The following is a 23,150-nucleotide window of genomic DNA, read 5'->3' as shown; positions in this document are numbered from 1 at the left end:
GTTTGATTTTCTACAGCTACATCCAAGCTAATAGCTACTCTAGCAGCAGCCACTGAATGCACCAGCTTCCAGTTCAAACCAATTCCACCCGTGATGATCACAAACTCATGTTGAAGCAGACTGTGACACAGACTATGTCTCAATTACCAGTGTAACCCCTAACCAGATTTTATGGTACCTAAAACTGAAAAAATATGAAGCTTTAACAAAAATAAGGGAGTCAGTTTCAGATATTTGTAAAACATATCAAAAGTAACAATATTATTGATCATTTATGAATTTATTTTAAGATGCTTTTTTTACTGTGTTTAAAACACTACAGCACAGACAACAGCAGGAAGGACAGAGAAAAAAAAAAGAGATGGGTATGAAATGCAGTTCAAAGCTGGAACAAAACCAGGGGTGTGACAGTGACACTGCATGAATATTAAAGGTTCCCTGCAGACTTTATGACCTTTAGTTGCACTGTGGAGTGAGTGCACACACAGGAGGATGCAAATGCAGATTTGGTGTTGACCTTAAACTGTATAAAAAGATGGCTGATAGAGGCAAAAACATTTGGAGCTCCCCCTAATGACTGGACCATAAAAACTGCCTTCTCCATGTTAACAGATGGGACATACTCAGACTAATAATGATTAATAATTTTTTCTTAAATGTGGGTTTTATTGTTACAGCTAGTTCCTTTCATACTGCCTTATGTCAAAGAATATGCTTTTCAAAGAAGTTTAGTTTTCATTAGTTACTGGCTTGTTATTTGGTTCCAGTGGGGCAGTGTGCAATGGATTAGCGCTGCAGGAAAGGAATGTTCCAGCTTGAGGAATCTTTACTATGGTTTTTGGTAAGATAAGTGTTGAGTTTTAGGAGCAGGAGGTCAGTATTAATCTCCACTTTTTCTATTGCACTGTCTCTGGCTCCAAATGAAGCACCCATCACTATATTCAGTCAACATTGGTGACACCCAGCTACATTTGATTTGTTCTTAAAGAAAACCCCAGAGGGAACCTTTAACCCAAGGGATCATGTTCAATAACAACTAAATCATATGAATGATGCTCTATTTATCATATTAATGGTAAAAGGAATAATCAGTGACATCCAATTTTGATGATATTACAGTACCTTTAAAAAGTATTCACCCCCTTGGATGTTTTACCCTGTGATTGATTTTACCAATAATATCAGGATTTTATTGATTCATGGTCGATATTATTTGGGTTTGACAAAAAAAGACAAAAAAAATCTCTTTAAAGTCAAAGCAAAAAATAGATTTCTACAAAAGTAAGGTCAATTGAATAAAAATATGTAAGGTACAGTAACCGATTAATAAATATTCACCCGCTTCAAAGTGACCTAATCAAACGAGGTCCAGCTAATTGGTGCTGTTAGTCCCACAGTTAGTGAAATGGGGTGCAGTGGGTGTGTCTCAATTGATTGTAGTATAGACACCTATGTCTGGAAGGTCCAGTATCTGGTCAATCAGTATTCATGGATAACACTGCACCATGAAAACAAAAGAACACTCAAGCAACTCAGAAGAAAGGTTATTGAAAAGTATAGGTCAGGGGATGGATGCAAACAAATTTCAAAGGCACTGAACATCCCCTGGAGTTCAGTTAAATCCTTCATCAAGACATGGAGGGAATATGGCACATGTAAATCTGCCTAGATCAGGCCGTCCTCACAAACTGAGCAACCATGCAAGAAGATGACTAGTGAGAAAAGCCACTCTTAAGCACTATGTGAAGCACAGTGGTGGCAGCATCATGCAGTGGGGATGCTTCTCAGCAGCTGGTCCTGGAAGGCTTGCAAAGGTAGAGGGTAAAATGGATGCTGCAAAATATAGAAAAATCCTCGAGGACAGTCTTATTAAGTCTGCAAGAGAACTACAGCTTGGAAGAAGATTTCTTTTTCAGCAAGACATTGACCCAAAGCATACAGCGAAAGCTACACGGAAATGGTTTAACGACAACAAGGGGAATGTTGTGGAATGGCCGAGTCAAAGCCCAGACCTCAATCCAATAGAAAATTTTTGGCTGGACTTGAAAAGATCCCTGTGCAACCTGACAGAGCTGGAGCAGTTTTGCAAAGAAGAAAGAAGTAAAATTGCATTGTTCAGATTTTCAAGCCTGATTGAGACCTATCCACACAGACGCAGTGCTCTGATTACAGCTAGAGGTGTCTACTAATACTGACTTGAGAAGGTGAATATTTATGCAGTGACTTATTTTACAATACATATTTTTATGTAACTGACATTACTTTGTAGAAATCTGTGTTCACTTGGAATTAAAAGCAAAAACATATTGACCATGATTGATCTTGAAAATGACTAAAAAATACTTTTTACAGTTTGTATGATTATTAAGCATATGTCTAACACAAACCAGAAGAACAGCACTTATCCCAAGGAAAACTCCACAGTACTCACAAGTATGATTTGTCAACCTGATAGGCCTCTCCCTCTCTCCTCCCTCCTCCTCCTCATCATCCTCCTCATCGTCATCATCATCGTCACTCTCTCCGAGCGCCATGCTGGGGCCTATTGGCGGCGACGTCTTCTTCAGAGGTGAGGGTGGGTTGTGTTCATGGTCCCCTTTCTCCCCCCCTTCTTTGGCTCTCTCCTCCCTCCTCTCGGCCTCTCTCTCCAGGGCTTCGATCTCCAGCATCCGCCTCTCCAGCAGTTCTGCCTGTCTCTTCTGCTTCTTCTTCAGCTTCTTCTTCTTGTTTTTGGAGATTTTTCCCACCTGGGATAAAAAAGACACAGGAGAGGGGACGAGAGGGTCAAACGGAGGCAAAGACACAAATGAAACAGAAGATAAAAGTTGTGTTTCTACTTTGGATGTTGGATTTCCAATAATTCTACTGCACAAATCTTGTTGCTCTCAAATATAAACTGTACGTCTTGAAGTATTTGGATTTGTAATTTTAATTGTTGTAGCTAAACAAAGGGATCAAACATATAAATAACTTGTTTATAGGATCATCACTCTGTTTTCAGGTTAAAGGGGACTTCAGTGCTTTGAATGAACTTACAATTTACAATAACTGCAAAGTAAGAAGTGATTTGATAAATTGGGTCATTTCAGAATTAAATTTCTTGCTTCTATCATCCTGCTGCTTTTAAAGTGGGCTAAATTTAGAAAATAAGATGCTTTATGCAAAGTTCCATGCACAGGGAGGTTGTCAAAATTTTGAGACATTGAAATAATCAAAATTGTGTTATGGTGTTTTATAATGTGGCACCAAAAATGATCAGTTATCAATAGTATAATAAAGCAGCCATTAAAGAAATTAAAAAATGTCATATCGATGGGCCTATTTTAAACTAAAAGCCACCCCAAAGAGTACAGAAAGCTCTGCCTATACTGCAGAGATTAGTTGGCAATGTTTTTGTACTGAAACATTACAGATGGACTGTATCTGTGCAGTTTAAACAGTGCAGGAAAGTGCCTGAAATTTTTGGTAATTAGAGGCAAGGAATTACCCAATATAATGTGACTAGGACTTGTGTTTTCATTCCTGCGGTATCCAAACAAGTTTCAACATCTTTTTTTATTTTCCAGCTGGTGTGCCAGATTATTTTAACACTGCACTTTTTACAACTTCCTGACATTATCTAAGACTTAAAAAGACTTTTAACATGTTTTTACAAGTTTAATTCTAATGGGACATTGCATTGTAACCCATGTTATCATTTTAGCATTACTTATTGTTGATCTTCCAAGCTTCACGCACTAAGCACTTTTGATTGTGCTATTGTGTTGTATGTGGATATGTGTGACATTTGCTCTTATGCTGTTCTGTTCTTTAAGTGGACTTGTATGCAATGATGCTTTCACATAAATGCACAAAAGCTCCTAATGGATAAATGAAGTCATTGGAAATGAGGTGAACGGAACTGTAGAGTTATATGAGTGAACTTTTGATTAATTCTGGACAAAGTCGGTGTTTAATTCCACCTTGTTTCTGACTTGGTGTCTGTGTGTTTATGTTTGAGTGTGTGTGCGTTGCTCTCATTTCATACTCACATCTGTTGTACTCACCGGTTTGAGCTGGGGGGCTGTGCTAACTGACAGACAGAGAGAAAAACAACAATCAGACACTTGAGAGTGTCACAAACATCTTTTTTATCGCCACACAGCAGAGTTCAAACTGCGCTCTATATCATACTTGTGTAAAAAGAAAAGGTAACATTATGTTATAAACATGCTCCTTTTGTTTACCTGATACTTACAGAATCTTCAGGTAAACTCAGAGAATTTTAAACCATTAAGGGAAAATATCTTACACAGACCCACTTCTTTATTTACTTGTCCCATATCCATAACATTATTAGTGGATTATTCTTGTGCCTGTGACTGTAGCTCCTTCACAGCATTTTGGACATCATAATTTAAATAACTAATATTAGCAAAATGTTTGAATAGATCTCAAGCAGTTAAAAAGACTACAACATACTTCTAACACACATCTGTTATTGGTAAAAGGGGTACACTTATGCCAGTGGTTCCCAACCTTTACAAAGTTACACTGCAGCCCAAAGTCAACATCATCACATTTTTCATTGGTTAATGGTGCAGTGTGTAAAATTAGGGAACATTAGCAACATCTAACAGTCAGATTCTAGATTGCAATGTTCACTTCTGGTGATAACTGTGGCATCCACGGAATTTTAAAAAAAAAAGGGCTTCTTTTATTCTCCCCCTTCTGTAGTACTTTAGAAACAAAATGCAAAATTCAAAGATGGAAATGGCAGACTCCATAGAGGGGACCCTCCTTATGTATGAATAAAAGGCTCAACCTAAGTTGATAAAAAAGACAACAATTTTGTGTATTCAGGTTAGGGCTGGGCAATTGATCGCAAATTAGATTAAATCACAATATGGCCTGCTGCAATTTCAAATCGCAGAAGGTGCAATATTTCTTCAACCTTAAAGTTGTGTCAAAATACCAGTTTAGAATTTTTTTGCAGCAGAGATGTTATGCATTACATATAATGCAAGCATTCTATTGGCATATTTTTAGAATAGTGTACAAAAAAAATCCTGTTTCTTAATTTTTGTTTATTTTTTTAATTAAATATGAGAATAATATAGCTATTATCATTCCGTTTAATACAACAGGTAATATCCAATTTGCAAAATGAGTCAAAATCATCACAATTAGATATTTTTTCAAAATTGTTCAGCCCTAGTTTAATCTAATATTGGGTTGGTTATAGTATAGAATGAATTATTACTTGTTTTTGTTGGAAAATTCATGTGATGAGGAACTTAAGAAATAATCGCATATTAAAACGCAATTGCAATATTTGGTAAAAAAGAAAAAAAAAAAAAAAAAAACGCAATTAGATTATTTCCCCAAATCATTCAGCCTTAATTCAGGTGATAAAACACTTCTTTAGTTAAGTCTAGTCACCAACACTATGATTCATGTTTACCAGGTTGGTTCTGCTAAACATTATACAATGCACCTTTAATCCTTACATTGTAGGAGACCTTTGCCGAAAGCAGGGGTGTTCAAACTATGGCCCCAGGGCAAAATGTGGCCTGAGGCCCATTTTTGATCACCCCCCCAAAATTCTTTAAATTAAATTTAATGTGGATAGAGCATGGAGCTTGTGCTACACTGTATTATATTTCTTAGTTTCGAAACAAAGTAGTGCTACATGCTAATAATGTAAACAAACATTTTGACAAGGATTTATAGCTGTTTTTCAGGACTTGAGACGACACCATAAATAGTAAAAATATTTGCAATCAATAATAAGATGTCTTGATTTATAATTCCCTAATGGATAATAGCAGCAAATAGCAGCGCCAATGATGTTTCAGGGGCGGGGCCAGTGGTAGCCAGAGCTGACTAGGGCTGCCTGAAATCTGATTGGCGTCTCCAAATTCCTTTAAAAGATTGTCCATTTGCCTTGTCAGCCATAAACTAACCATTTAAGCATACCCAATCACTGAGCATATCTTAACCAACATCAGATTGGTTTTACTAACTTTGATATTGAGGTGAGTTATATAAATTGGCCGTACCACCCTTGCATATTTCTGTATGTGGCCCCCAATGGAGAAGGTTTGGACACTCCTGGTCTAAAGTATCTAATGACTTTATTATCAGTTGTTATGGGCAGAACTCATTTTGACAACCTGGGAGCAGACAGAGCCTCATACCCTCCCTGAGATTTTTGATAATCGCCTCCAAGGGGGGACCAGAATCCAGATTAGGAGCCAAAGATTTATAGGCAAGAATTGTTTGACAAATGGTCAAACATACAATTTGATACAATATGCTACCATAAAATATGATATGGTACAATATGATACAATATATCATTAGTAAAATACTAATAATTAGTTTATACAGGCCACACAGTAGAGCGCTGCTATATAATTGAGATCAGATGAGATCATTAGCTGATGACCAGTTGATTCACTCTAAGCGAGTTATTGGCTAAGTGCACTCATGCTGCCATATATAATCTGCTCTAACCTGGCCATGCTTTACTGCTCCCTCTACAAGCTGCTTTTGCAACCCTCCTCCACCCCAGCTTCTCATTTATTCTGCTTCTGACTTCACCAGTGTTGTTCTGTTGTCACTGATGCCTGCTCTGCTCTGCTCTGGGTTTATTGCTGCTTCTCTCCATGACTCAGGCTTTCCTGATAAGTCCAGGAAAGGCGGGATTGTGTGCTTTTTCTGCTTGATGCTTTCTGGAATGGCAGGAGGATCCCAGAACAGCCACACTGCCAGATATTAATAACCACAATAAGTGCCAATATATAACTGCTAATAAAGAAAAATATTACCACAAATCATGTGTGTTTCTTGACAAAGTGGTCCTGACTGAATTAAGAACAATGGAAACAACAATCCACATGGACACGGTGTAGCTCTTTCAAGAAGAGAAAGCTAGAAATTCAAGGCATAAATGAAAACTTTTCATAATGTAGTTTGGCTTTTGAAGTATAGGTGTCAGATAAAAAAAAAATCCAAGAATCATGCCAATCAAAATCATGCACAAGTACACTACTACTTACAAATATGTAGTTATAATTAATAACAAGCAAACAATAAAGAATTATCCTAAAATTAAGGCTTGGCAGTTTTTAAAGGGAGTTCAAAAGAAATATTTGGATTGGTCCCTCTGTGTATTCTTGCATATCTGTGTATTTTTGTAGCTGAATTCATGCGCCTCTGTTGTCTGTATTTTATGTAACATTGTATGTTATTTTACCTGGCTGCTAAGCAAATTAGCTGTTGCAGACAACACAGTTTAATGGTAAAACTGGTATGCAGAGGGGAGACACAGAGCTACCTCTGTATTTATTTTTGTGTCATTCACTGAGGCATTCAAGAATAGTTGTTCCTTAAGTAAATGATAAATTAAACTGCATTTGTTGTTTACAACAATAATGAAATGTACCAATTTGTACTTCAGTGTGTTCCCATTCTTTGTCATGTAGCATCAATTTTATGGAATCAAGCAAAAGCAGTATTTTTTGCTACAAACCACTTCTGCGGATCTGTTAATGACATTAAACATTTTATTTACTTTGCTTCTTAAATCAGAGGCAGATTTCGTCACCACTGAGCCCTCCTGTTTTGACAGTTGATGGGTTTGTGCCTGGCTTTAATTGAGTAGAAATGTAAGCAGTGTAATTGGTTTCCCCATGGCTCATAGCGACGTCTTTGGCTGATGCAAGCAATCGACAGCCCAATGTGTGGTTCATCGGGAGGACAAGGTTCATGTTGAGTTTGTCAAGACTCTTCTTTTTTTGTTTTTGCAGACCTTGATTTTTTTCAGTGGAGGAACTTGGTGACAGGAGATGAAAAAATAGAAAAAAGGTCTGTGTGCGAGCAAACTGAGGAGACACTGGGGGGGGGGGGGCTTCTCTGTGACTCCTTTTAAACTGAGCTGTTTAAGGACAAACCCGGTCATTTAGAGAGGAAAAAAGCATCGCATTCATGATGATTTGTGACTGATTTGGTTTCAAATACAAATTTCAAATCAGAACAAGCGCTGCTTCTATAAACTGCAAGTCTTTTGAAATAACAGAAATGCCACATGTTGCATAAATAAACTAAACCACTAAATAAAACACTAAAGAAGCAGCTTCACTTCATGTCAGGCTTATGTCGGGCTGCTCTGCTAGAGAAGTCAGACATAAAATGGTGTTTTTTTGTTTTTTGTTTTTTCTCATTTCACTTTTATTTCGCTATGTAGAATAACATCCAAATTGGAAATTGGAAAAACAAAGCAGATTTTTCAACAGTAAGAAATATAGATGTTTACTGACATATTTATATTGACTTTCTGATCAGGACCACTCGAAGAGTTAGGCTGTAAATACAAAGCTACCGACAGCAGCTTTGTGTCTACATAAATGGGAAATTGCTTGCCTCAACTGACAGTAACAAAATGAAATAAAGGTATACTAAATTACATAAAAACATGTTTGATTTATCTTACAAAACATGTAAAAAATACACTTTGAAATTCAATAAGGTTTTTTAAAAAGGAATGGTTTTAGCCAGACATAATGACTTTGCCTGGACTAGTGACCAGGGCTTAACCTCATGTTTCCAAGTACAGGCTAACTTTACACTTCAAACTTCAAAGTAACAAAGAAAGACGGACATTTTAAATGCTTTTTGATAAGTTATAAATCATTCAGGCACATGGGGAATATTAATGTCTAAAGAATACTTTCTTATTCACAAATTTGTAGGCGAGACATTCAAGAAGCATAGTGAGACCGACAGCTCATTTACCCCCTTTATATCAATTAACAGGGATTCAAATGTGTTTTTGGCGTGACGAAATCAAGTGGCACTCCTTAACCCTTTATATTTATTCGGCCTGTGGTCAAAAAAAAAAAAAACTTGATCAGCTGAAATAACACCCACACACAGACCAATGGATTGGTCATTCAGTAAAAAAAAGAGAGAAAGAAAACCTTTACCTTATGTCAAAACCAGTTTAGTCCATGATAGGTTCCTCATTGCAACCCCTCTGGTAGTCTAAATGATCTTAAAAATTAACATAAGCTTTATGAACCATATTAAATTATTTCAACCTCATTATGCTGAACTAAAATAAGAACTGACTCAGAGATGAAAAGCATGCACCTTAATTCTATTTCAGTGATTGTGGCACGGTAACTATCTAGCATCATATGGCCAACAAAATATCCTCAGATCATTGTATCAATTCATAACGATAACAGGAAAATTAACAGGACCACTTGTTCCAGCCAGAGCTGTGTAATTCACGAGCATCTATCAGACGTTTATTTACCGAGGTGAAGCGAAAGAAAAAAAAACAGTGCTGGTTGGGACTTAATGACCGGAAGACATTGTCTTTTCTCTCTTCTGTCTGTAACAGACACTAACACAAACATTTTTAATGAGACGATAAAGGGACTTAATACTTGTATTTGCTGACTAGTGAATAAAACAGGCCTCTGGAGTTGAAGCTTTAACGGAGGGCAGCAGAGACGCTCTCAGGACTACAAACCTACTGCTTTGAGTTTAAGATATGTTGTTTCCAAGTTTTAGAATACAGCAGGTTCTGAGTCTAACCCTCTCTACTGGGATTGCCTCGTGCCTGATTGCTCCTCTCTGTCTCCTGCTAGGCTTCTCTCAATTAGTCTGCCGTGCACACCTGACATTTTGTTAACACACATGTGGCCGTGCAACCAACTAACCAGCAGGAACTTGGTCAGATGAGAGATACCGACCAACCAACCAACCAACTGCCTGGAAGGTGTCTCTTTGTGAATCTTTAAAATAGCAATTATATGGATAGAACCATCTCTCAAACGGGAGCCAGTTACCATCATTCACTGAAGGAGCCAGCTCTTAGAGACTGCTCCCCAGCCAACGACAGATCATGACTCCCTGTATTGTGCCATCTTCAATTGAGTTGTCTTTTTTAAATTAAAAAGTACCAATAGGTTTGCAATCCTTTTTGTAGGCATCCAACAGAAGCGGGTTTTAAAATATGAGTATTTTTGTGTCTACCTGCTGATCCAGATGGTGGTGGGGCTCCTGCCTTCTGCCATTCAGTTGCCTCCATGGCCATACGTCTAACAAAGGCATCATCCACACACATCAAGATGTTCTCCGGTTTGATGTCTGTGTGGATGATTTTACATTTAGTGTGGAGGTAGTCCAGACCCTGCAGGACCTGCAAACACATTCAGATAAACAGACACATTTTTTTAAGAATAAAAAACCATGTGAACACTAAAAGAAAAAATAACACAAAGAAAGCCTCTTCCACTTTCCAGCTCTCCTTAACAATCAGTTCCTCTTTCATTCCTCCTTTCCTTCTCAGAGCCAAATTAGCTGCTGTTCTGGAGCTTGTCTTTCTCTGAGGGCAGAGCGGAGAGGCTGTTGATGTTTTTGTTTCTCTGCTTCTCTCATTTGTTTGTGTCTGGAGGCTTTAAGATTGGAAAGAGGGAACAGTCTCATTTAATTCTACTCATCTTCAGCTGGGCTTAAGAGAGGCTCACAGTGGCTAAAATATTCACATGCTCATCAGGTGGCTGAGTGGAAAATGCCCAACGGTCAAAGATCTTAAGAGGACAGTGACCTAAAGTCTGTGAGTGAGCAATAACATGGACTGTATATATTATCCCCAAAGAATCATACATGTGAAATACGTCAGTACTGCTGTATACAGACATGAATTGTGGTATGAAAATCCTTCTTTTGCATGTTTGGCTTGTACAACATTGAATTACAAATGTTACACAAAATGAGAGGATTATTTCAAAGGAGTACCTGGCTTGTTTATTGTTATTTTGTTCTATTAATTTATAATAATAGTTTCTTCAAAACAAATAAAGGTTAGATCTTTATGTTATTCTGACTGTCCACATGTGATGCACTCATGTATATTTATAATGTATGTCTTATATATTTTTGTGTATATATACATATTTAAATATTAATTTGGAAATATGCGCTGGCATCGTTTTAAATTGTTTAAGATGTATGTAACTTCTTTGTCTGACTTATATATTTTGTCTAAGGATAGGCGTCTATTTCCGTATTTGGGCTAAATGCACATTTAAATTTTGTTTAACCAACTAGTCTCAGTTTTATATGAAATATGATAGGTACTTAGTAAAACCGACTGTTAAATCTTGTGTCGGCAAATTTGATAAATCAATTAAAGGTTTTAACAGCGTGCATCCCTAATTTTGTCTAGGGGTACTGACTTTACACAAATACTGTTTTTGGGTATGTCACACTCCTTTTAGGATCCCTTTTTATGTAGTTTTGGTGTTTCAAATATAAAACTGTTATGTTGGGATACCTTATTAGATGTTTATGTTCACATATTTAAAATGGCGACTCACAGATGCATTTGCAAGTCTTAAGAAGAACTCAAAACATCACTTGGTTTCAAATAAATGCTTGAAATGGGACCTCCTTGGTGTGCTGACCTTTTATCTTATCAAAAAGACAATTTTCCACACAAAGTTTGAGATGTCTTGAGTTTTCCACAAATATTTAGCCACAGAACATTTAGAGTAATCTGTCAGTAAACATCTAAAACAGAAATAATTTAAATGTTTTCATGTACATGAAGAACTTTTCATTATAATTTTAGATCTTGATGTTTCTTAAATTTTTGCATGTGCAAAAAGCTTTCTCATCTTGAAGTGTCATATCCAGATTTTAATTCATGCTGGTTTGGTTCTCGATCATTCCATCTCAAACCTTGAGAAATATTGTACATTTTTTCTGTCAGTCTAAGTTTGTCCTATTGTAGGGTTATTCGTTCTCCTTCTTTCTTTAGAGCTCTGGAGGACTGGGGTGCATGAGCATACACTGGCATGTATGAAAAATATGAAGACACAGGTTTGTTTGTGAAAAAAAAAAAAAAAAAAAAAGAAAGAACCACAAATTTGGACTACAAATTTATAATCAGATTCAAAATCGACTAGATGTGTGCACATATAAGGAATACATCTCTGGTTAGCATGCTCTCTTTCTATAACAGTGATGGGAATCTTCAGCTGCCCAGAGGGCCGTTCTAATTTTAATCTCTATGCCAAAAGGCCACAGTGTTACAAAATGTCACTTTCAATTTGGGCCCTAGAGCACAGCTGTTCCTGGGGGTCCCAGGAGGACTAGCTGTGCTTTAGGGTACAGGTTTTAGGGAACTTAATTAAATTAACAAACAAGTAAACAAATACAATCAAGTGCAAATAGAAATGGCTAATTTAAAGAGTTAAAAACAGACCTAAAGATCAAATAACAACTACTTTTTCATTGCAGTGAACATCGTAGTTTCTACTTTTTAAGAGCATATTTTACCTTAACATTTGGGTTGTTTTTTTGTTGTTTTTTTTTTTTTTTTTTTTTTTTTTTTACAAAAGCATCTAGTTAAGAATATAGAATAGTTTTAAAGAAACAGACACAGACATTTCTATGTTCTAATTTATTGCAGGGTTTTATATATATACCAGAAATCAAAGACTATTTGGGGTATATTTCTTTTTTTCATGTTTTTGTGGCAGATTTGATCGGGTTTTCTTCATGTTTGCAATTTATTAGTGTTCAAAGGTTTTTGAGTGAGATTATTTTATAACGCTATTCTACAAGAATTAAAAAATAAATGTTAGACTGTTAGACATAATGCCCTGTAATATTTGTTTAAAATTTAATGTTTTAATTGTGGCAAGAAACACGGTTTTGTCATCATCACTGACACTTATTTTTCCTTCTAACACAACTGCCTGTGGTTACTGTAGATGCTGTGGTTGTATTTCTTTAATATAAACTAAAACTTACACAAGTATGGGTCAAAATATAAAAAAAAAAAAAGCCAAAAGTAATTATCCTAAAATAGAATACAGCTCATAAACATTTCATTTTAGTGGGCCCTAATTACACAGTAATTTTATAGTAATAAGTGTCATTATCTTCTAATTTCTCAAGAATAAGGTGGTAATTAGCCTTGCATTTTATAAAGAAATACAGTAACATTAAGGAAGTATTTACATAGTAATAATTAATTAACTAATTAGAGCCAAGATCCTGACAAAAAAAATTATATCATCATATTGTTGCCAAAAATAAACATCCATTAACTTTTATTCATTAATAAAACCCTAATGAAGTCACTCTTCACGAGATCTTTGGCGCCCCTCCCCCCCAGGGGGTCCCAGACCCTAGGTTGGTAACCAATGCTCTGGTGACTTGGTGGTATTTTAACCAAACCCCAACCTCCTAACCCTAAGAATTACTTTAAAGTTATTCAGCAAAGACTCACTTAAATGTAGTGGGCAAGATACAGAAATTACCTGTGAATTAACAAGCAACCTATATAGGAAATGATTGTCTTATTTCTAGGAAATAAAATACCACATAAAAGCCAGAAAACTGCCATAATATTAAGAGGTTCAAGCTGAGGGTAAGGGTTAGGGTAAAATACCACCTAATTACCATAGAATTGCCATTGTATTACAAGGATTACTTGATAATCAACACATTATTATCAGGTAAATACTTCCTTAATATTAAGGAAAAATGGCATATGCTTTGAGTTCTTTTTTGGGTCTGTTGCCTGTGCAACCAGCTCATCTTGCAGGAAAACACTGCATTATTACTTGTAAAATGCCAACTTATTACTTGGAAATAGCCACTTATTCTTGAGAAATTTTCAGATAATAATACTTATTACAATAAAATGACTACCTAAGTAGGGCCCACTAAAGTAAAGTGTTACCTACAGCTCTATTAAAGAAAAAAAACATTAATTTATAAATATTGATTCATACATGTCACACTGTTTAGACAGTAACACTGTCCCTCTTAGGTGAAATCTATATTGTGTGATGCATAAAATCTCACCATAAACATGGGGATTATTTATTGCTACCTATTTTTAGCTCAGACATATTCTGTCATCTTTAATTAATTCACCTGTGTTGTTTGTTACCTGTTTGATGATGCTCTTGACACACGGCAGCGGCAGACCTTGGTAGTTGGATTTAATAATCCACTTCAGCAGGTGGTGACCAAGCACCTCAAACACCATACACACATCTGGGACAGAGAATCAAGGACTCACTCCAACATGTATCTGTCACACTCACATATTAGTTATGGACAGGAATCATTTATTGCAAATCCAACTCAAGTCTAAAGACGAAGAGGTTGTTTGGACAATGCATAGACAGAAAGTCTTGGTAAGGATACGTATGCCGTTGACTCCAGAGATCTTGAAGTCATCTATCAGCTGAACCACCATGTCTTTGTTTGGGTCGCTGGGGTCGCTCTCTCTCACCTGGAGAACAAGAGGACAATGGGATGAAGCAAACGTGACAGGTAGCAGCAACACAGCGAAGAGGAGAGAGAACAATAGGACAAGGAATCGATAAAATATTGAATATAAGTGGCAAAGAGGAAAGAATGATGGAAAAAGTGACTGTAGGGGAAACACAGAGTTGGAGGAGTGAGAGGAGACAGAAGGGAATAAGGAAAAGAGAGTAAAGGAAAGAAAGGGGCCAAGGGAGATGGATGTAAGAGGAAAAGATGCTGAAAAATTGATTCAGAGATGACTGTCCTCTGCAGCCAGCATGCAAGATAAATGACCGGTGCATCTTTGGTGTTTTTGTCAACAGAGAATCAGAGTGAGGGAGATGAGAGGTGTGAAAAGAGGATGAAAGAAGGGATGAAAGAGGGAAGAACAAAAGGTGTAAAAGTATGAGAAAAGAGCAGAGAGGGTCAATAGAGAACAGGAGAATGAAAAAAGAACAAACAAAGAAGATTCCTGAACACTTAAATGTCCGAATGATCAGATTCTCACACATCGCAGCAGTTTGATCTCATCCAGGGCCGTCTCTGTGTAATGCTGGGCGCTCTTCACCACCTTCATAGCCACAAAGTTCTTCACCCTGTAATGAAACAAACACCCCAAAATAACACAGTTATTTAACGTTAAACTGACTCACACAGGACGGTCCTGAACAGCAATAAAAGCCAAACATGACAAATAATTTGTCTATTTTTGAGATTTATTAAACGTCGTTTAAAGGCTTCTTTTACAGCTCAGCTATTCTTCACACTGCCCACACTGGAAATGCAAATGTGGCTTTGTGGTATTTTATAACACCGAAATTATTATCAAATTGACATTATAAGAAGACATCAATTACAATAAAATATTTAACACAAAAAACATCTCAAGAACAGCATGCTTTATTCATTAAATTATGTTTTATGCTGTCAGAGTGTGTTCCCATGATCACTTTATTTAGTATAACTGCTCAACTGCTTATTAATGCAAACTTCTAATCAGCAAATCACACGGCAGCAACCAAGGCATTTAGGCATGTAGACGTGATCAAGATTACCTGCTTAAGTAAAACTACATTCAGAAATCACCTTAAGATCCACTGTTGTTCAGTTAAAATAACCCATGATTCTTCCCTGTTTTCAGCAAAGTTACTTTATGATATTTGATGCAATTAAAGTAGAATAAATGTATGAAACAACCTAATCTTTTTGACCACATTATTTACAGAACAACAGAAGAGCAAAGTGCTAACATTCAAACACCAACCTTATTTTAGGTTTGTGCATTTTTAAACTGTTCTGAATCAGCAGTGAGTCAGTGGCATGTTGAATGACTCAATGAAAGTAACTGATTGCAGAAACACTGAATTTAAATAAACACTGATGGAGAAACTGTTAAATTCAAAGCACTTACACCAGGATGTCACCTGTGTGTCATGATAGAAGCTATTTGTAAACATGATCCAGAGACAGTGGTGTCTCCTCTGGGCCAAAGCCCATTTAAAAATAGACTGAGCAAAAAAGAAAAACTGTTCTGTAGTCAGATTAGACAAAATTTGAAACAGTTTTAGGAAACCACAGATGCTGTGCTGTGCGAACTAAAGAGGAGAGGGACCATCAGTGCACAGTTCAAAAGCCTGCATCTCTGATGGTACGGGGTTGCATTAGTGCCTATGGTGCAGGAAGCTTACACATCTGGAAGGGCACTATTATTGCTGAAAGTAGAGAGAGGTTTTAGAGCAATGTATGCGCCCATCCAGATAACATCTCTTTCAGGGAAGGCCTTACATATTTCAGCAATACAATACTAAACCACATGCTGCATCCATCACATCAGCATGGGTTGCAGTAGAAGAGTCCAGGTGTTAAACTGGCCTGCAAGAAATCCAGACATTCACTGATAAAAAACATTTGGTGTGTCATAAATGTAGCAATCCAGCAAAGAAGACCCAGGACTGCTGAGCAGCTGGAATCCTACATCAGACAGGAATGAGACCACATTCCTTTCCCAAAACTCCAGAAAATGGTCCCTTACTTTTTATTTAAAATGAGCAAATGCTTTTCATTAATTAGTCAAATGTCTCCGTTTCAACATCTGATATGTTTGTATATTCTATTTTGTATAATATATTGATTTACAAATCATTGCATTCTGTTTTTATTGACACTTTGCACAGCATCCCAACTTTTTTGAAATGGGGTTGTACAATGCAAGATGAGAAAAGAAAGAATGCAGTAAAAGTGTTGTAATGATAAGGAATTCAGGGATAAACAACACATAATTTGGTTGAACCAGCTCTGAATTTAACTGCTGGCCATCCGCATCCTTACATATTTGATGATTTTGATTGACTGCAGTCTGCAAAAGTAACACAACTCCATCTCATACGTTTACCAACACCATTAGTGTAATTAACACCAGCGACAGGGATAAATGTTTGAGTCACTGAAAAGTGACACTGGGTTCACAGCACTGAGATTGCTTCATCCTGGTTGCCACGTGAACACCAAAACAACACTACCGAGCAAATGGATGTCACTGGTGCATGAGCATGGGGGTGTTGCTTGCAGTGTTAATTTCGTCGACTAAAACTATGACTAAAACTATTTGTCAACAGCATTTTTTTCCATGTCAAAAACTAGACTAAAACTAACGAAAATAGATCTGTGATGACTGAAACTGACAAAAACTAAGTTTAGTTTTCATCAAGACGACTAAAACTATGCATTTCTCCACTGTTACTGAATCTAAGTACAATGCATCTGTAGCTCTTCTGCCTCTCAGCTGTAGAAAGCAGGGACCCCAGGTTAGGGAGAGTGCATAGAACCCACTACCATGATTTGGTACCTGATTTAGCCAAGAGAATAAATGCTTGAACTAAAAGTAAAGACTAAAATGTGAGGACTTTTTATGGACTCAAACTACACTAAAATATTTTGCGTTTTCGTCGACTAAAGCTAGACTAAAACTAAAAAGGACAGAAATGACTAAACTGTGACTAAAACTAAACTACATTTAATTTATCTACTAAAACTAAGACTAAAATTAAAAATAGCTGCTAAAATGAACACTGGTTGCTTGCAACGGTTGTTTTGGTGATGACGTCATGTCAACAGGTGCATTTGAGGTGGTGTGTGTGGTCTGCGTGGTGGGAATAAAGGTGTGTGAGGGAGCAAGGTGAAGTGAAGGAGAGTGAGTCTGTGTGCTTGTGTGGAGGGGTTTTTTTTCTAGGTCATGACGTGGTTGTGGTCTGAGTCCACATGCATGAGAGCAACTGAAAATGCTACACCAGTGTGTGACTCACTGTATGTCCCAGCACAGCCATACGGTGGAGAAGTGGCCCCACCCCAGCTTCCTGATCACATGGTACCTCCCGTTGAACAAATCCCCGATCTTCACCGGATGGTACCCTCCTGAGAGAGATAAAGAGGAGGAGGAGACGATGAAGGTTACAGGCGACTGATGGTGATAACTAGGCAATGACATGAAATCCATTAGTGAGGAGGAGGGGAAAAGGGAAGCAGTAGAGAGAGGGAGGTCAAACTGACAGAAAATGAGAGAAGAGAAGTGATGTAGATTAACTAAGAGGAAGCTGCAGGAGGAAAGTGCAGCACTTATATATATATATATATATATATATATATATATATATATATATATATATATATATATATACACAGGCAGACAGAATCAAGAGAGCTCACAAATGAAGACTTTCTGTAAACACTCAAGACCAGAGATGGACAACTTTGGTTACCAAGAAGCTGCATTAATTTTATGCCAATGCCAAAAGGCCAGATTGTTACAGATTGTAGCATATCTTCAATTTAAACCCTGTGATTACTAACAATTCAATCAAGGGAGGATATTTTGCTTTCATGATCAGTTATTATACCAAAATTGTTTTGAGTTTTTGAACTCAAGAGGAAATAGAAATAGTTAATTTAATGAGAAACACTAAATTAAATCAATTTCAGGCTGCTTTTTTAGTGCAGTAAACAAGACAGTTACTTTTAACTTTACTTGCATATTTATTTTTTTACAAGTGCCTTTAGTGATGCTTGAAAAAGTTGTGTCAAAACACTTTCAGCCAATAAAATCAGCCTAAAATAAAAAAGAAAAGAAAAGCTAAATCTACATAAAAAACGAAATCAAAGAAATAGAAAAAAAAATACAAATAAATCAATAAAGAAAAAAAATTAATACAATTTAAATAGCATTGAATTTAATTTCAAATATAAGCTATGTATATTGTACAAACACAGTTTATATATATATATATAGATATAGATATATATATAGATATATATATACATATCTTTAAGTCTGTCTAAGTCTATAGTCTAAGGGGAAAAATGAGGTTTTTAGCTTGCATGTTTGTTGCTGCATGACATATGGTTGAATAAGGCTAAAACAAATCTTACTTTGGGATTACAAACTCCAAAAGCCAGCTGTTAAAGGCAAAGATAACAAAAGGCACATGACACCTAATGATTTCACGTTGTGTTTGCATTTTTGGAGGCTTGTGTGTAAAAGCTCTGTGGGTTTGGGGGGCTTTGTTTTAGAGCTGAAAAACTGGATATGTTTACCTTAATGAGACATTACATCCCTTTGTTCTTGTTACAGTGACACTACCAGCTGGCAGAGTAAGAAGTTAAGCCTGCCAGGGTTATTTTTCATTGTAGGTGTATTTCACTGAACATAAACTTAAAAAATGTGTGAGTTTACAGTTAGTAAAAAAGAGCAAAAAACTAGAAGGCACCACCGCTGCTTTATGACATAGGCGGCAAGAAATATGTGATAGGCCGCAAGAAAGGCTTTTCGGAGTTTGTAAATGTAGAAAGCTACTAAAATGCTAATTTTTCATGGGAAGAAGAAGGACACCAAAATGAAGCCAAAATACAAGCAAGAATGAGGATCTGTCTTTTGTCTCTCTGAAGTCCAATCTGATCGTTCTAAGCATGTATCTTCAAAAGAAAAACTGACAATGTGTGCATTAACATGGACTGGAGTATCACTGTTTTATTCTGGTTTTAACTATCTCGTACTGCGTTCGGGCATGCAAGTATCATACCCCATAAGCCCTCATTCTGATTTTGAGAAACCCAAATAAGCTGACCTGAGAACTAAGAAAGCATTCAGGATTCTGTGGCATGTAACAATTTTACTTGTCTGAAAGCATCTGTCCATCTGTGAAGCCAAGGTAGCAAAGCTAAGTAACATATCAGCAAAACACACATGACAGCAGAAACAAGAGGGTCTTACTTCTTACTGACACGCTGATTTTTGTATTTCAGTGATGAATGAATTAAATATACCTTGTACAGGAGATGGATAGGCGAGATGCCATGTCTGTCATCAGGAAATTAACCTTGAAAAGCTCAAATCCACATTGTTTGAACTGAAAATAGTTATGACCCAGCAGCGCTGTTTAAGGTTAATGAAATGGTAGCTGTGGGTGGGGTTTTGTGGAACTTTAAGCAATGGCTGCCACCAGTGTGATGGTAAGCTCAGATGTAGCTATAGTACACTGGCAGTTTTATGAGAACCGGGCCACATTTCTTTATCAAAACAAGAGTAAAGAGACACACCAAAAGCATTTAACGACAGCTGAAGTGTTTCGATCTTGTGCCGACTTGCTTTGGCATGAGTTTCCTTTAGGAGGGAGCTGGTAGCCATTAACCTGGATGTAGTTGTAGAAAAGCGGCAGTTTAATCAGATCTAACCTACATTTATTTATTAAAACAAGAGCAAACAGCCAGACCAAGAGCTTGTCTCAGCTAAACAGATTTTTTTGCACGTCTCCTGATAGGCATGAATTTTTGCTGACAAGCTCCGCCGTTCAAATACTATGGCAGTGCTAGTCTGCACAGCTGAGGTTAGCTCTGGAGCTACATGTGTCAACAACTTCATTTTGTCTTGAATCAGCATGAATGTGACAGACAGATTGCTCGTCCAATCACCTGCTTCACTGGGGCAAGTAAGCGTGCCCAAAGATGCAGTTATCAGAGACCATGATACTTGTTTCCATCATGTAAACAGGGAAATGAATAAGCAGGTTTCTCTGTGCACCATATCCAGAATCAAAAACAGGACTGGCTCATAACTGTGATACTAAAGTCCAGTCAAAACACTCAACAAATCAAAGATTTGTGATCAAAATGAGGCACAAGTTGTTTGACTTATCTAGTTATATACAAGTATATCTACGATGAAAATAGGCAATGAATTTTCCAGTAAAAAGTGCTGCTGTTTGCCTGCAGGTCTTAAGTAATACTGCAGAAAAAGTGTAGTGTATAAACATGAACCTCTAAGCAGACAGCTCAGTCTTTAGCGAGCAGAGCCACTGCAGGAAAATAAGACTGCTGCTCCTCTCTGGCAACGACCAAACAACCTTGAAACGCTGGTGTCACAACCACCATGATGGTTTAACAACGCTGCTGCAAATCCCATCAGGAGAGAGGGAGAGAGAGGAGACAGGCACAGACTTCAGTGTGTGCGTGAGTGTGGTTCTGACCTTTGCAGTAGTCCGCGGGGTCCTCCTGCTCCTCATCGTCAGAGCCCAGGATCTCCTCCTCCGGCTCCGGGGGCCCTGCTGGCTCAGGGGGAGGCGGAGGGGGCGGCGGGGGAGGAGGGGCACTCACCGGGGCTTTCTGCTGGGTCTCAGGCCTGAAAACACGACAAAAGGTAAAAGTTAAGTAACAGCGCAGATGACTTTTGACAGGATGTCCACCTCCCAGGAAATACAGCTATAACTTGACATTATTTTCTCAGTGTGACTCAGAGCGACTACGGACTGAACTTTAAGAGCAGATGACTAACATCAAATAACTTTGGGCTGACTGGTTCCATTCAGCAGTGATTCATCCACAGCTAAGCTTATGGACACTTTTACATTGTGTTAGATGGAGCTTTAGTGGAGAGGAGAAAAGGCCAGGAAGTGATGTTTTTGAATAAATGAAGACTAGGCACAGCCAGAGTGTTGCTCAACAAATAAAAAATGAGGTGGGGAGAGACTATGGGGACTCATATTTAATCAACAGAAAATACAGAAAGAACCAGGACCACACAACACCAGGGACCTTTCTCCTTTGCAATGCAATATAATCATCTCAAATAATCTATACAAGAATACAATACACCCAGGTTCAAGCAGCATTGACAAATAAAGAGCAGGTTTGCTGCATATGTTGCTCTAAAACCTCTATACTTTCCAGCATTGATGTGTTGGAGGGGGCAGCTGGGAGGATACCTGGAAGGATGGGGCATGGGCCTGATGCAGGTCAGGAGGATGGCCATCAGGAGGCCAGAGCAGTACAGGACTGGCATATGCTCCCATACCTGACCTGGCCTGACCTTTATACCCCGTCATGCTACTGACGTGTTGTCATTTAGCCTAATTTGTTGCAAAATGCTCCTCCAGATCTGTTTTATTAGTACCACTTACTTTTCCAGCCTTTTGTTGCCCCATACCTACTTTTTAGATGTGTTGCTGTCATCAAATTAAAAATGAGCTTGTATTTTTTCATTAAATGGTAAAATGTCTCGGTTCAGCATGATTTGTTTTTTGTGTTCTATTGTGAAACTAAATGTGGGCTTATGAAATTTGCAAATTATTGCATTCTGTTTTTATTTACATCATACACAGCACCCCAATTATTTTGGAAATAGGACTGTTGCTACAACTTCTCTGTTGCCATGGTAATAAAATAGGCTTCAAAATCATCAAAACCATTTCAAAGTTATAAAACTGCAGCCATAATTTATCAACGAAGTGTAGAGAGGGCTTCAGATTTTTCCTTATGAATAAAATATCAGATCTCCACTGAAAAAAAGAAATAAAATAATTTCAAGTACTTGCACAAAGGTTTTATCAGATGGTAACTCCTTCAAACATGACAAATTTTTTTTACTCCCAGGGAAAAATGCAAAGAAGGCAAAGAAAAGAGCTTCACAGCAATAAAAATGAAATAAGATGAGGAAAAAATGGTATAAAAAGAAAAATACTGTATGGGAAAAGGTAACAATGCTGTTAATTATTTTTGGTCAAAGGAAAAAAACACTTTCAGAATCAAAGAATACGAGGGTCGTCATTAAGCTAAGAAAAAAAGGTAATGAAAGTGCACTAGCATGGTTCCTGGAGAGCAAAAGAGAGATCTCCCGGGTCCTGCCAAATGAGGGTCCATGAAGGTTAGCAAAATCACAGTCCAATATAAAGTTACGCTGTGTAACCATGGTTTATTTCTAACCTAAATAATAACCACTCTTTTCAAAGCAACAGCAAATGATCTTTATTTACACTTTAGTAAAATAAAGTGAAATATAATCCCCTTCTCTCAAAACAGAATGAGCTTTGCAACTGATATAAATGATAAAGAAAGTAATGTCAGACTGCATAGCAAAGCCATGAGGTACAGAAGTGTCAGGATGCCAGGAAATAAAGTAGAATACACTGAGACACTATCAATGAGGTAGAATTGAATAACTGTGAAAGGAGATTAAAAAAGGGTTAAAAGTAGGGCTGGGCAATTAATCAAAAATTACATTATATCGTAATATGGCCTGCTGCAGTTTTCAAATTGCAGAAGGTGCAATATTTCATCAACTTGAAATGTATGTCAAAATACCAGCTTAAAACTTTTATTGCAGCAGAGATGTTATGCATTCAATAATTATGCAATCACTGACATGCCATATTTTAGAATAGTCTACAAAAATCCTATTTTCTTCATTTTCATACATTTTTCTTATTGCATATTCAACAATTCATATCCAGTTTGCAATACGAGTCAAAATCATAACAATTAGGTATTTTTTAAAAATT

General features: G+C 37.2%; 1 protein-coding gene across 1 annotated transcript in view; it reads right to left on the bottom strand.

The window, feature by feature from the left end:
* The window catches only part of srpk2 (SRSF protein kinase 2), a 122,474-nt gene that overhangs the window by 22,795 nt on the left and 76,529 nt on the right, over positions 1 to 23,150 (bottom strand). The window contains exons 3-11 of the mRNA XM_041795001.1: positions 20,844 to 20,995; positions 17,631 to 17,739; positions 14,837 to 14,924; positions 14,227 to 14,314; positions 13,967 to 14,073; positions 10,030 to 10,195; positions 4,047 to 4,072; positions 2,557 to 2,747; positions 2,449 to 2,459 (exon numbers count right to left, since the gene is read on the bottom strand). Coding sequence (XP_041650935.1) covers positions 2,449 to 2,459; positions 2,557 to 2,747; positions 4,047 to 4,072; positions 10,030 to 10,195; positions 13,967 to 14,073; positions 14,227 to 14,314; positions 14,837 to 14,924; positions 17,631 to 17,739; positions 20,844 to 20,995 — 938 coding nt within the window. The remainder of the gene's footprint in view (positions 1 to 2,448; positions 2,460 to 2,556; positions 2,748 to 4,046; positions 4,073 to 10,029; positions 10,196 to 13,966; positions 14,074 to 14,226; positions 14,315 to 14,836; positions 14,925 to 17,630; positions 17,740 to 20,843; positions 20,996 to 23,150) is intronic.

This window comes from Cheilinus undulatus, linkage group 9 (assembly GCF_018320785.1).
Source record: "Cheilinus undulatus linkage group 9, ASM1832078v1, whole genome shotgun sequence".
Lineage (NCBI taxonomy): Eukaryota > Metazoa > Chordata > Actinopteri > Labriformes > Labridae > Cheilinus > Cheilinus undulatus.
Note: the sequence above shows the minus strand (reverse complement) of the source record. Positions and strands in the feature narration are given on the sequence as shown.